Source organism: Eurosta solidaginis, chromosome 4 (assembly GCF_040869045.1).
Source record: "Eurosta solidaginis isolate ZX-2024a chromosome 4, ASM4086904v1, whole genome shotgun sequence".
Taxonomy (NCBI): Eukaryota; Metazoa; Arthropoda; class Insecta; order Diptera; family Tephritidae; genus Eurosta; species Eurosta solidaginis.
In genome coordinates, this window is record NC_090322.1 from 107,968,714 (window position 1) to 107,984,138 (window position 15,425).

At 39.4% G+C, this 15,425-nt stretch overlaps 1 protein-coding gene and 1 pseudogene across 1 annotated transcript; both read left to right on the plus strand.

Annotated features, from left to right (window-relative positions):
* Nucleotides 1–3,565: 3,565 nt before the first annotated feature.
* Nucleotides 3,566–4,109, plus strand: LOC137250118 (protein transport protein Sec24C-like). Its single transcript, XM_067782429.1, has 2 exons — nucleotides 3,566–3,788; nucleotides 3,849–4,109. Exons 1-2 carry the CDS (start codon nucleotides 3,643–3,645, stop codon nucleotides 4,018–4,020), a joined length of 318 nt encoding a protein of 105 aa, XP_067638530.1. The 5' UTR covers nucleotides 3,566–3,642; the 3' UTR covers nucleotides 4,021–4,109.
* A 178-nt stretch (nucleotides 4,110–4,287) lies between these two features.
* Nucleotides 4,288–12,733, plus strand: LOC137250117 (T-complex protein 1 subunit eta-like; annotated as a pseudogene).
* The last annotated feature ends 2,692 nt before the right edge of the window (nucleotides 12,734–15,425 follow it).

The window sequence follows — 15,425 nt, forward strand, 5'->3', positions numbered from 1 at the left end:
CAACTGATGATTGACCGTTGCGTAGAAATCATCTAGTTTTGAACCTCTCTGAGCTAGCTGATTCAGTTGGTGCTCTAAAGTCCTAATGTCCCTTTTTGTCTGCGTAATGCAGCGATAATACCCTTTTTATTTCTACCCAATCGCTATCGAAAACATTATACGCTACCAGTGCTGCATCGGCAAAGCCACGGATTTTCTGCCTATTATATTGCAGGATGGCACGATACAGGGGCCTTTCCTTGACGATATCGTAGTCCGACAGAATTCCTTCAACGCTGTGAACCCAAGAGATGTATTGAGAAGGGCTGCCTTCAAAAACTTGCAGCTCCTTCACGCAGTCGGGGAGTCTGCCAATATCCTTTAGGTCTTGCTCCGACAGTGGTGTTCGCATCGCTGCCAATACCCCCTGTGGCTGCGTTCTTACGCCACCCTGTTCTACTCTTCCCAATCGCTCATCGATTCTGGCAAGATTTTGTTCTAAACTCGCGTTATTGCATTCAATTTTCCCTAGTCTAGAGTTCAGAGCAACACCGTTGCTTTCTATACCCCCAAGGCGTGTCTCAAGCCGCCTAATCTGCTCGAGGAGAGCATTGATGCCCCCATTAAGTTCATTAACTTTCGTGGCTAAAGCGTCCATTTCAGATAAAAAAAATTTTGTTTGAGATTAAAAAATATATTTTTAAATTTTAATTTGGCACACGGTGGCTCCTTAAAAATTGTTTTTTTTATTTTTTTTTTGTGTTACTTACTGGCGTTCGCGATCACCTGACGGGATAGTCCTTATAGCACAGACGATTTGTTTGTTTTTTGTTTTAGTTTTAAGGTTGTCCTTACACTTTAGCAGTTTCCTGCAAAGAAAAAAAGGACTTTAGTTACATTTGTGAAACTTTTACCGTGTTCTTATGGCAACGGCGACATGTACCAAGTTGGCGTTTCACAGTACATTAGTCTTTAAATAATTATGGTTTTGGTCAGGGGAGGCTGTGTCACTCCTTTTTAGTCGTCGACAATCAGATTGAAGGCAACCTACTAAGGCACAGTTGCTCCACAACGCCCTGGACATATTGCGAATCTTTAGCGTGTTCTTATGGGTACGCTGAAAGTATCGCAAGTAACGAGTGGCCGTTTCCAGTGTGTGCTGATGTGTACCCTGGAAACTCCACAAAAGGATAAGCCGGCCCAAGTGTGTTCTTATGTGTACGCTCGGGTTAACTTTTAAAGTCGGCCCAAGTGTGTTCTTATGTGTACGCTCGGGTTAACTTTTTCAGAAGGAAATTTTTGCCGTATCCTGAAGGGAGCGGCAAGTTGCATATTGCAAAAAAAAATTGTTGTGCACATGACACGGTCACAGGAGTCGTTAACCATTTTTCGACCTTTGGTATGGTGAGGTCCGTCCTAGAAGTATAGGTATACGGACTCACCCAGCCAGTGTGATTATACGTGCACTTGGAATAGCAATAGTGGGGCCGTAGGATAATTCACTTATAAAATGTTTCAATTTTCGTGTTGAATTTTATTCGCGCGCCAGAGGATCTTAGGGGTCACAGGCTCGCTTCTTTTAATATTATTCCTGTATAGCCCTCTGAGGGCTTTTAGGATTGGACGTAGTAATTTATTGCGTGTAGCATCACTTTTCACTCAACTTTTTGTTATTCACTTGTTTTTTTTTTTTATTATTCGTTTTACCTCTCCTGGGGAGAGGAGCTTTTATACCCTGGAGGGTCCCGAAGGGAATCGCAGAGTTAAGCTATAGTTATAACCGGAGGGTCCCCTCGAAGGTGAATCTCGGTTTTGGTATTTTCGTTATTGGCTGTACAAGCCTTTAATTATCTAAGCTGAGGTCTTGCCTCTCTATATATTTTTTATTCCTTTATCGGTAAAATTTCTATTATTATTTTTTTCTTAGCACTCCACTATCACTATCACTTTGTCACTAATCACTATGGACCTCACATTTAAGGAGGTCCTTTTTGAAGGACCCACTTGCCAGTGGGTCCCTGCTCGGGCGCCAGTTAAGGAGCCCAAGGACTAGGGCTCCAAAAAGTTAAAGTTGGGGGCCGCCCCGCGGCCCCATTGCAACCTGAAAAGATCCAAATAAAAATAGGTTTTTCCGCTTAACAATATTTACCATTTATTTCCGTTCAATGTCAAAAACAGACTGACTTTATCATTAACTTAAACTAAGCTCTAAGCTTCTACATTAATCTAAGTGATTTCATAATTGCTGACACTGCACTTCCCACGATTGGCCAAAATAATATTTTATCGCTTGCGTGGCGAATCACACGGCTTGCATTTTGTCCGCATATCATATCGCTTACGCTGCAGTTCCCATGGATTGCATTTTGTCTGCTTACGCAATATGATATCGGATCAATTACCTACGTTGGCTTTGCTTGTGTTTGTTGAAGTGTGGTGTCAGCACATTCTTACAAGTAAGTGTGTCTGCCCCTTGTTAAGTTATATATATATATATATATATGTACATGTTGCTACAAAAGCGCGATTGATTTAATAAAAACATTTATAATAAGTAAAAACAATGCAAAAATGAAATGTGAAATATACAAAAATGCAAATTAAGTTTATCGTTGCCAATTTATATAGATATGTATGTGGATTAAGGTTTTGAAAGATGTGTAAATTGTAATTTAAAGTGCTATAGAAATTTGCTAAATTTGCAAACTTTAACAACAAATAACTTTTAAATTATAAGGTTGCGCACTTTAAAATATATATATTTGTGATCGGGAGAACTCCCTCTTTCATTTGATACCAAGTTTTACCCCGAACTCGGGGGGTGCTATTCTAAAATTTTCCCAAAGTCTTTAATATACAATGATTTTTGCTGTTTATTTCGACAAAAATTTTTGATTTGATTTTTGTGCTCATCGAAAGAATTCACAATTATATAGCACCATGCCGCGAATTATGATAAAAGGTGGTGTGTGGAGAAACACTGAGGTAAGCATTTGACGCGACTGGTTACTCTTGGCCGTTTATTAACTAAATTGATAACTTTCAGGATGAAATCCTCAAAGCAGCTGTAATGAAATATGGCAAAAACCAGTGGTCACGTATTGCATCACTGCTGCAACGCAAATCTGAATGTAAGGCACGCTGGAACGAATGGCTTGATCCTAGCATAAAGAAGACAGAATGGTCACGGGAGGAGGATGAAAAGTTTTTGCATTTTGCCAAATTAATGCCAATACAATGGCGTACAATTGCGCCAATTATTTCAGAGGGTTAACTGGCACCAATTGTTCACACCAAATTGTTAGGTACAGGATTCGCCACGGGTAGGTGAGGTTGGCAATCACAGCCCCTTGAATCATTTTGGTCGGCAGGTATGCCGCGGATATATTCTTGGCACTTGTTATTGATGGCTTTTATGATGCCACCAACACAACCTGGACAGACGCCAATGCTCAGTCAGCCACACAAGCCGGGTCAACCCCCAATACCCGGACATTTCCGGACCTCCTGGTTATAATGTATGCTAATACAACTAATAATTTACAAATTTGCTGATGATTATTTTTGTGTTATTTTCTTTATCAACCACCTGCACCAGTTACTGGTAAATATCAACAGCTGCAACAGTATGATCAAGCCCAACGCCGTTTAGATCCCGATCAGATGCCAAATCCGATAAGCGTTATCATTGAAAATCAAAATAGCGCTGGTGGTGCTTTTATTACTAATGAACAGGGTTTATTACCACCATTGGTGACCACAAAATATGTGGTAGAAGATCAGGGTAACTCCTCGCCACGTTACGTTAGGTATCGATAATCGAAATTAATGTTTTGTTTGGCAATTACATTGATATTTCTTCTTTGCAGGTCGTCTTTGTGTTGCATACCTGCAACAGCTGATTTATTAAAAACAACAGCTTTGTCCATTACACTTACCGTCTCACCAATGGCACGCACGGTTGAGGGTGAATATGAGCCACCCATTGTAAATTTTGGTGAATTGGGTGCAATTAGATGTAATCGTTGCAAGGCTCAATAGCAACTTGTAGATGCTGGTCGTCGTTTCCAATGTCTAATGTGTAAAGTAACAAGAGATGGTAAAAAAAATCTTTCACTTTTACTTGTGTTCATTGATCCATATTATTTCTCAACAGTGCCAACTGCATATTTGCAACATTTGGGCCATGCCGGACAGCGTGTCGATAAATATGAACGTCCTGAACTTGTATCGGGTACATGAGTATTTGTGTAAAAAAGGCTTGGGTACCGATAGCTCTCATGGTAAACCTCAACTCATCCAACATCAATGCCTCGCATTCAATTGTGGCACTGTACGCACTACATTGGGTTCACGTAGTATGGACAAGCATATTGTTGATTCCAGTGGTAAGGCCACAATTTCAAATGATGGGGCAACCATTATGAAACTATTGGATATTGTGAATCCAGCCGTAAAACCCTAGTAGACATCGCCAAATTTCAAAATGCTGAGGTAAGTTTTTGTTATATTAGAATGTGTAGAATAAAAATGTTTCTCTTATCAGGTCGGCGGTGGCACCACTTCAGTAGTATTTTAAGCATGTGAAATCTTAAAACAAGTTAAGCCAGATGTTGAGGAAGGCATGCATGCACGTATCATCATTAAAGCTATACGTAAAGCATTACAATTATGCATGGTAAAATATGACATGGCTGTACATGTCGAAGCGCCAATCAAAGGAGCAACAAAGTGCTTTATTGGAAAAATGATCTGCCACAGCAATGCCCTCCAATGTCCAAGAGTATCAGAAAATTGTTGATGCTAAATTGCGTATTCTGTACAATAAACTAGCTAAGTAAGGCGCCAATGTTGTGTTTTCTAAATTACCAATTGGTGATGTTGCTACACAGTATTTTGCAGATCGTGATATGTTCTGTGCTGTTCATGTACCAGAAGAAGATTGGAAACGTAGAATGAAAGCTTGTGGTGGTGCTGTTATGACTACAGCTAATGATATTAATTCGAGTGTTTTGGGTCAATGTGATTACTTTGAAGAACGTCAGGCTGGTGGTGAACGTTTCAGCATTTTCCAAGGTTTGACATTAATTTCATTTTTATAGTTTATAATTATTTAAAGGTTGCGTTAATGCTAGAACAAGTACATTGATTTTACGTGACAGTGTTGAACAATTTTTGGAAGAACCTGAGCTTCGTTACATGATGCTATAATGCTTGTGCGGCGTACAATTAAACATGATTCTGTTGTTGCTGGTAAGTCAAAATACAAATTGAAAAAAATGTCTAACCTTAGGGCCTCATTCTCTATTACGAAACGAACTTTCGATGCGGATCAGAGACGAATCGCTAGTGTATTTCCACTATGTTAAACAATGGCAACTTATCACTTGACAATTACTTTTGCCTTCCTGTTAGTTAGAAAGGTAAAGACCGAACGAAAATGATAGAGAATACCATTGTTAGACGAAATCGTTTGGAGGCGAATCGTTCGTAGGGTGGGTAGAGAGGGATGGCCTGAAGGTTTAATGTGGCCACATAAATCGTTCCCGAGATGGTCGGGCTAGCACTTTAATGGCGCTGTTTTACCGGAGCGTACCATATCTGTATCCGGCTAAAGGACCATCACATCGATAACACTCCCCAAAGCCTTCGGGGAGCAACCTTATCGCTACAAAAACAACAACAACATTGTGTCCAAATCCCGAAAAAAAAACTATAAAATTTGTGTCAGTGAAATGATAATTATTGCTTTTGGTTTTTAGTTTTGAGGCATCGTCATCGAGTTCCTTCTGATGTTGTTGTTGTTGTTGTTGTTGTAGCAATGCTCGCCCCACCTAGTAGCCGCGACCGATCACAAATTGTCATCAATATCCTCTAACGGGAGTCCAAGGAAACTTGCCGTTTCAACAGGGGTGGACCATAAAGAAAGGGGTGTTAGAGGCGTTGGTTCCGCATTACAATTAAAGAGATGGTTGGTGTCATGTGGGGACACATTGCAAGCAGGGCATACATTTTGTATGTCGGGGTTGATTCTGGATAGGTAAGAGTTTAACCTGTTACAGTATCCAGAACGAAGTTGAGCAAGAGTGACACGCGTTTCCCTGGGGAGTATGCGTTCCGCGAGTTCTGGATATTTTTCTTCAAGTACTGGATTCACCGGGCAATTCCCGACATAAAGGTCCGACGCCTGTCTATGGAGTTCACCACGTATATGCCGGTTCTTTTGCATTCTTTTACATGCATAAAGTGCCGTTGATGCCTTCCTCACCCTCTCCTCTACGTTCAGCTTCCATGACAGCTTACTGTCTAGGATCATTCCTAGATATTTTGTGCAAGGTTTCTCCCGTAGGGTCGCCCCTCCTAACTTAGGCCTGGTCCAATTAGGGACCTTGTACCTCTTTGTAAACAAGACCATATGCAACGTCATCTGCGTGAACCGTAAGTTTTTCTGGTCCCTCGTAGAATCCCCTAAGCAGTTGGTTAATGACCAGCGTTCACAGCAGAGGTGATAGCACCCCTCCCTGCGGAGTGCACCTGTCCACTAATTTCGTGGCCGCGTACAATCCCCATTGCGATGTAATCTTACTGCAGTTTAACATGCAGTCTATCCATCTGGGTAAGGCTGGATGTACTTTAAAGTAATTAAGATCATCAATAATCGCCCATTTAGAAAGCCCCGGCAATGCTTAAGAAGAATTCTAAAGCATATTCCTTATATTCCAGGGCTTTTTAAACGGTTTTATTTAGCTTGAGTTGACAGGCTGCACGGCCGCATGCACGGCCGTTGTGAACGAATCTTGTAATTGAAATTTAAGTAACTTCCCGATAAGCTACAAGCTTGAAACTTGGAATATAGTTCAGAACCCGATGACAATGCAATAATAAGAAAAAAATTGCCGCTAGGTGGCGCAAGGCTCGAGATATTCGCAAAATTCGCATTTGTGGTCCGATTTGGCTCATATTTGGAACACATAATACATGCAAGAATAGAAATCGACCTGTGAAAAAAATCGCCGCTAGGTGGCGCAAGGATCGAGATATTCACAAAAATCGTATTTGTGGTCCGATTTGATTTGGTCCATATTTGGAACACATAATACATACATGAATAGAAATCGACCTGTGAAAAAAAATCGCCGCTAGGTTGCGCATGGATCGAGATATTCGCAAAATTCGCATTTGTGGTCCGATTTGGCTCATATTTGGAATACATAATACATGCAAGAATAGAAATCGACCTGTGAAAAAAATCGCCGCTAGGTGGCGCAAGGATCGAGATATTCACAAAAATCGTATTTGTGGTCCGATTTGATTTGGTCCATATTTGGAACACATAATACATACATGAATAGAAAGCGACCTATGACGCCCGATTTGGCTCATATTTGGAACAAATATTGCATACAGTCCAGTAGAAGTGACATCAAAATATTTTGGAGTTGGAGGAGGGACAAGCATACGTGGCGCAGAGTCGAGTAAAGTCTTTGGAAGGATTATGTATTGAGGACTTACGTTGTTACAAATTGTCAGGAAAGAGTCCTTGTAATAATGAGTCACTAAATGAACTAAATAGAATGAGAAATAATAGGCAATTAAATAAAGACTAAAAACTTGAAAATAAAATAATTAAAAAAAAATTTTTAAGTTAAACGGTTTTATTGAAAACAATACTTACATGAAATAATAAAAATACGAAAAGCTAGAAAATAATTAGGTAGGTACTAGTCATCACACTCCTTATCAATCTAGGGCGTTCATCAGACAATTAAATAAAAGCTTTGGACGCGTCATATTTCTATTGATAGTCATAAGTAAAACCAACTGAATCTTAATCAGGTTATGCTACGCCTCACATTTTTAGAAATTTCTAAATGGGCGATTATTTCATGTAAGTATTGTTTTCAATAAAACCGTTTGACTTAAATTATTTTTTTTAATTATTTTATTCTATGCTTATTACCACCCTATGCAATGCGGTGTCTACTGACTTGCCTTTGGTGTACGCCTGTTGTGTTGTGGAGAGCAGCTTTTCATCCACGTTGGACTTTATGTACATGTTTGAGCAGAAATGATGTTAAGCTATTGGGTCTATAATCTTTGGGATACACGTGACCGATCTTCCCCGCCTTTGGTAGGAAAGCTACACGAGCAGTTCTCCAAGAGTGCGGTACATGATTCAGTTTATGAACCCATCGAATATTATTTTAAGCCATCCCAGGACCGCCCTACTTGAAACTTGTAGCATGGCCGGACATGTACCATCTGAGCCCGGCGATTTCACCACCACTACGAGGTCCTCAGTAGTGTAATTAGGCAGCATATATGAATGCAGCTGTTTACTTACCATTACTACAGCTCGCACCCGTCCTTCCGTTTGCGCATAGTAAACGCCAAATCCGCGCGCGCTAAGTCCAGAAACCTTTCCTCCAGATGAGAGCCACGGCTCCTGGATCAGCGCCACGTCAAATGAACCCTCCTCAAGGGTTAGGAGGAGTTCGCTCGACGCCACTTTACTGTGTTGGAGGTTTATCTGTAGGACTCGCAGCACCAATGGGCTGCTTGTCCCCCTCCAGCACCTTCATCGTGACGTCGTCGTCCTCCCCTAGCCCTTTTGGTTTAGAGTGTTCGAAGCCCCCTTCAGCCTCTTGTACCTGTTGTGCCGGGTATTCCTCTGTGCGACTTACAGCACCATCTGGCTGTTGGTCCCCTTCTAACACATTCGGGGTGACTTGGGCTACCTCCACCTTTCTTTTTTCCCTTTGGATTTTGAGGTCCTTTTCGACTTCGCCCACGTCCAGCGTGTTAGAACTTTAATACCCGCGACTTCTTTTCCTGAGTCGCATATAAATTTTGCCTGTACCTAAGGACATTTTTCAAAGCTGCGCGTACAATATATCCTCCGCCTGCTTGTTTATTTGGAAGATGTATAACTGACCTTCCTCCGTAGGCCGAGATACAGTAAGTACCTTCCAATCCTGTGTCGGTATGTTCGGATTCTGATTCTGCAAAAGTCGCAATGTATCCTCCGACTTCATCACGCATGGTATCCATACCTTAACTTTTGGTACCTTGGGGATTTGCGCTTTATCCACCATCTCAAAACGCGCGTTCGTCCCCTGCCTTTAGAGGTTTGGAAGCACTTCCTCCAGCTTCCGCAAGCTCGCGATGTTGTCGCACGCTATCATCTTCATACCATTATACCATCCCCCGAATCAAAGGTTGGAAGAAGCTTACTTGGTTATTCCCGCATCATCTTAAGCATTAAGCTAATAAGCTCCTTTTCTACAGATCTCCACCTTTCACTAGTCATCTGTTCGAAAGGACTGCTATGATCAACCAGCGCCACAGTCAGTGACTGCTTTGCCACATCACTCATCTTCTCGGGAAAAACCGGCGTCTTAGTGTTATTTCCCTTTGGCACCTCCGAGAAAGCCGGAGTCTTAGCTCCCTTTAGCACCTCCGAGAAAGTCGGAGTCTTAGCGTAATCTCCCTTTGGCTTATCTCCTACTTCCATAGTTGGAACTTCCCTCTGACTCGCAGCCTTCGAGGTAGTTGCCACCTCGCTATTGGGGCCCATCTGTCTTACAGCTTTGGGCCTACTTGTCTTGTCTATGGGACTGCTCTGCGTCGCGGCTCTGGGACTGGGCCCTTTCTGCTTCTTGAAAGCAGGCTTTTCGCCTTCCGCCGAACGTTGCCTTTTCATTCTGCCATTCGACGCTTCTTCCTCCTCATACCGATTGCAGAACCGAGGGTTTCTCGCAGCAAACCTTTTGAACTGCCTTCGACCTACTTCTACCGCCTCGTGAGCCCATGCCAAGCGCTCGATCTCCTCTTCTGTTGGGTCCACCACTGCTCCCAAGCGTTGTACAATTCTTAGTACTGCGCGGTACTTCGAGAGTGCTCTTTGCTCCGTACCCTTCTCCACTCTTCTACTCCTTTTTCATTTCTGTGCTTCTCCAACACGGAGTTCATTGAATCAGCACTACTCTCGCTCGTCCTTATGAAAATTAAGTAATGAGTCATTCATCTTGGTCGTACGACCACCAGCCCGACAGGGCGGGCTCAGCGGTCCAGTATTATATACGGGGAAAGAACCGTCAGCCACAGCAGCGCCCCTTACTGTGGTAAGGCCATCAATACTTCCCGAGGTGGTCCGGTATCGGGAAGGCTCCGTTCGAATACAGCCGAATTTATCCCCTGGCTACAAATCGTCCAATAGGCACGGTCCGCATAACACCCTGGATTAGGGGGTTGGCAGTTCTTGGTCACCGACATCCCGCCGCCCTCCTATGAGGCGAAACGGCGTATATGCCAGTCCTAAACAGCTCCTCCTCATAGTCGGGCGCTATGGAGATCGGCTAAGCCCTCACACCAACGACGATTTTCGTTACAATTGCTAGTGCATGCTCGCCAAGATGTAGATCCTGATCGAAAGTCACACCCAAAATTTTAGGGTGTAAGACAGTCGGTAGGGTAATGCCATATGGTCGAGATTTGGCGCGGTCATGTTTTAAATAAGGTCACCGATGATTTGGTTGGTGACAGTATCAGGTTTCGCGAGGCGACAAAACTGGAGATATTGGGGAGATAGCTGTTTATTTTATTACAAAGCTCATCGATATAGGAAACAATCAGGGCTGTCATGGAATCCTAGTCGGTTTTGCGCTTTGTCGGAATTACAAACCAATATTGATTTAAATTGGTGTCATAAAACATTATTGGTTTTGCTCTTTTCGAATGTAAATAAAAACGATATTCGAATCAGCTGTTTTGCGGTGCACCGGCAATTTTGATGTTAATTTTTTTTGGCAATATTTTATAAAATAGTTGTTTTGTGCATTTAAACAGAAATAAACAAAGTTATTGACATCAAAATGGCATCAGCAGTTGTAGCATTTATATTATTGGAAGAAGAGAGTTGCGAGAAGGTCAAAAGGAAAATTTGGAGAGATCGCAGCAATCCATTTGAGTTGCCAGAGACAGCCTATTTAAAAATATTTCTTAATGTGGGTTTCTAAATATTTATAGTGTATTTGCAGTTACATTGCATACTATCGCATAAACAAAGAGGCTTTCCGAATGGTATTGGACACCATTGAAGGACGCTTAACTCGCTCGAAAGTTCTGCCAGTGCTGCAACTAGCAGCTACGTTACGATTTTTAGCTACAGGACCCTATCAAAGATCAGTTAGCAAGGATTCTAGCATGAGTGTAGGTAGAAGCACGGTGTCACGATTTTAGATTACGTGCTTCGTGAAGCCCTTCGGAATATCTGGATGTTTCTCCATAAATTCAACCAAAATACTGTTTTGCATTGAATTTTTATGTTTTCCTCTATTAAGAATGAAAATATATATAAATTTACATTTATTTTTATAAAATAAACTTTTATTTACTTACATCTTTAGAAAATACTCAACTACAAGATATACTACTAGGAAAAAATTAAATCCAACAGCATTTAACTGATTGGATTGTTTCCGATAGCAAAATTGAATTATCGGATTCTGTGACACCTAAAACCGACACTAATTCCAATTCGAACACTAAACCGATAACATTGGATTTCATGACACCAAAGCAACTATTTTGTCGTTTTTAAATCCGATTCCGACAACAATTGGATTCCATGACAGCCCTGAATAGCATAGGCGTAGAAGCAATAGTGACTCCTGGTGGTAAAGGTAGCTATTGACATGTAGAAGTTAAGCAGAAGTTTGAGTATGAGTTTTTTTAAGTTATAGCAAAAAAGCGTTGAGGATTTTTAATATCTTACCAGGTACCTTCGTACATGTTTCTAAGAATGAAGAATAAAACCTATTCAAACTCAATTTTCACCAGGCCAAAGCCGCTGAGACTTCGCTATACCTTAACATACAATACGTTACCCCATTTTAGCACAACTATCATTTTTTGATTTTATTAAATTTTATAAAATGTTTCTTCCTCTACAGTTCTATTTCGGTATTGGATGGTAAATATGGCTTTCGCATTTCCTCCATCAATAACTGTGAAAAGGTGGAAGAAATCTATGCGTGTAAATCTCACATATTATCTTGGTCGAGCGTTTCTTCAATAGCTCTCTAGTGGTGATGGTGACAGCAGAGAAACTCAATTGTTTACAAATGTTACACTTCAAAAAGAATCAAAATATCTGCCATTGCGTCTACGGCTCAAATACCCACAGTATATGAATGAATCGATTGCACCTAATTGTCTGCCTAACGGATAGTATACATATTCATCAAATCGAAAATATTGCACCAAACGAACTGGGTCTGAATACTGAAACAGTACACATATTCAAAATCGATGAGGAGGCTGTGATGATGGTATAGGGTGAGTTGTTGAATAACATACGAAAACCACTTTAACCCATCTATATATTTGCATTACAGCTAAAGCTTTACAAACAGCAAAAATTGCTGGCGCCAAGCAATTGGAAAAGGCAGTGAAGCATTCATCACACTGTACGGATGGTGTAAAGTTAGAAACTGCTGTTGTAACAGCTGCCACCGACACATGGTTCAATTATGTACAGGTTGGCCCATCTCATCAGCTGATTTTATTTATGTCATTGCATGGTCGAAGGGATTGTCAAAAGGAGATGGCAAACTCAAAATGAAGCCAACACATTGGCAACATTTTACTTACACATACAAAAACTGCTAAGTTTGATGTTTCCATTCCATACCATTCGCACCAACACCAATACACAGATTTTGACAATTTGAACAGACATATTTTGTTGCTTTACAGATGAGCCAACCTGTATATAGTTGAACCATGCACCGACACAACGGTCATCTCTACTTCGCCGAGTAGCGGCTCGTCCGACTATTTATCGAAGACAGTATAATCATATCTTTTGCCAACACAGGTTAGCGATGTGCTTGCACAGGAAAATATTTCAATTGGAAAACAAAAACCATATAAGAGAGTTTATTTATTATTAAAGTATTTAGTTTTCTTTATATCAACAGTATTAATTTAAGTTGCAATATCACGTACATATATAATAAGGGATGTGATACGATGGCTATCGGAATTAGATTTGAAACCAATCAATACTCCTGCTAAGGGTTGCAAAATTATTGCTTGAATGATTAGATTTAGAACAATAATAAGTCTGACTCAATTACAATTCGTACATTTTTAAGTTCATCAATTACGACAGCAATCGGATTCCGCGACACCTTTGAATATTCTTGATCTGAAAAAAGAGTAAACCTAATCTGAATTTCTACTAAGCTTTAAGTTGTAGATTATTTAAATAATTGGAGTTTTTTCTGAAGATTAAAATTATTTTCTGTTCGCTTGGAAAAGATTTCAATTGGACAATAAAAACCAATAAGGCGAGTTTATTTATTATTAAAATTCTTACTTTTCTTTTTTATAAACTGTATTAATTTAAGTTACAATTTCATGTACATATATAATAAGGTATGCCGTGATACGATTGTTATTGGAATTAGATTTGAAGCCAATCAATACTCCTGCTAGGGTTTCAGAATTATTGCTTGAATGATTAGATTTAGAACAATAATAAGTCTGACTCAATTACTAGTCCTACATTTTTTAATTCATATTTTACTTTATTACTTTCAAATTCAATTACGACAGCAATCCGATTCCACGACAGCTTTGAATATTCTTGATCTGAAAAAAAGAGTAAATCTAATCTGTTGTTGAGTAAATTGATTCAAATAATTGGAGTTTTTTCTAAAGCTTAAAATTATTTTCTGTTCGCTTGGAAAAGATTTCAATTGGAAAATAAAAACCAATAAGGCGAGTTTATTTATTATTAAAATACTTACTTTTCTTTATATCAACCGTATTAATTTAAGTTACAATTTCATATACATATATAATAAGGTATGTCGTGATACGATTGCTGTCGGAATTAGATTTGAAACCAATCAATACTCCTGCTAAAGGTTGCGGAATTATTGCTTGAATGATTAGATTTAGAACAATAATAAGACTAACTCAATTACTAGTCCTATGCTGCCATAGTGTCATATTTTATTGACACTTTTCCCCGTGCTCTGGGATGTATTAACAATTTTTGTTGTTATATCGGCCTACTAATTTTAAGATCGCGGGTTCGAATCGAGCTCAAGGCCTAACAATAATTTTTTATCATTATTATTGTTATGATAAATTTTTTCTTAATTGAAAAAAATTTTTTTTTAAATTAGAATAGAAGAAAGAAAAAATTTTAGACAACTGCCAAAGCTCGTTGTATAGATCCATATCATAACAATAATAATGATAAAAAATTATTGTTAGGCCTTGAGCTCGATTCGAACCCGCGATCTTAAAATCAGTAGGCCGATATAACAACAAAAGTTGGTTCATATTTTATTCATATGGCTGCTCCAGGTAAAGTAAATCTGCATGTAAAATTCATGTTATATGGCGGTTATATAAATGATAAAACCGCAGTAAAATTGATTGTCAAATGACTCGAAAATGTAGAGTGAAATGACGGAGAATATGACCGCCATTTGACGAGCATTGTGACGTGTGTGAGCAGCACAGTACTATGCCCACATCCTATAAGTGGGAGCGGAATGCACAATCACATAAATAGTTACGAAATGGGAAAAAAATTAAAAAAATCGTTTCTCGCTAGTGCAAACGTGACTAAAATTTAACAAGGGCCGTGACCGCACAATGACGGTCAAATGACTAGTCAAATGACGTGGAGCGTTTTTGCAGGAAGTATAATCATATCTTTTGCCAACACAGGTTAGCGATGTGCTTGCACAGGGAAATATTTCAATTGGAAAACAAAAACCAATTAAGAGAGTTTATTTATTATTAAAGTACTTACTTTTCTTTATATCCACTGTGTTAATTTAAGTTGCAATTTCATGTGCATATATAATAAGGGATGTCGTGATACGATTGCTGTCGGAATTAGATTTGAACCAATCAATGCTCCTGCTAAGGGTTGCAGAATTATTGCTTGAATGATTAGATTTAGAATAATAATAAGTCTGACTCAATTACTAGTCGTACATTTTTAAGTTCATCAATTACGACAGCAATCGGATTCCACGACACCTTTGAATATTCTTGATCTGAAAAAAAGAGTAAATCTAATCTGAATTTCTACCTTGCTTTAAGTTGTAGACTTAAATTGATTCAAATAATTGGAGTTTTTTCTAAAGCTTACAATATTTTTTTGTCGGCTTGGAAAAGATTTCAATTGGAAAACAAAAACCAATAAGGCGAGTTTATTTATTATTAAAATAATTACTTTTCTTTATTTTAACTGTATTAATTTAAGATACAATTTCATGTAAATATATAATAAGGTATGTCGTGATCCGATTGCTGTCGGAATTAGGCTTGAAACCAATCAATACTCCTGCTAAGGGTTGCAGATATATTGCTTGAATGATTAGATTTAGAACAATAATAAGTCTGACTCAATT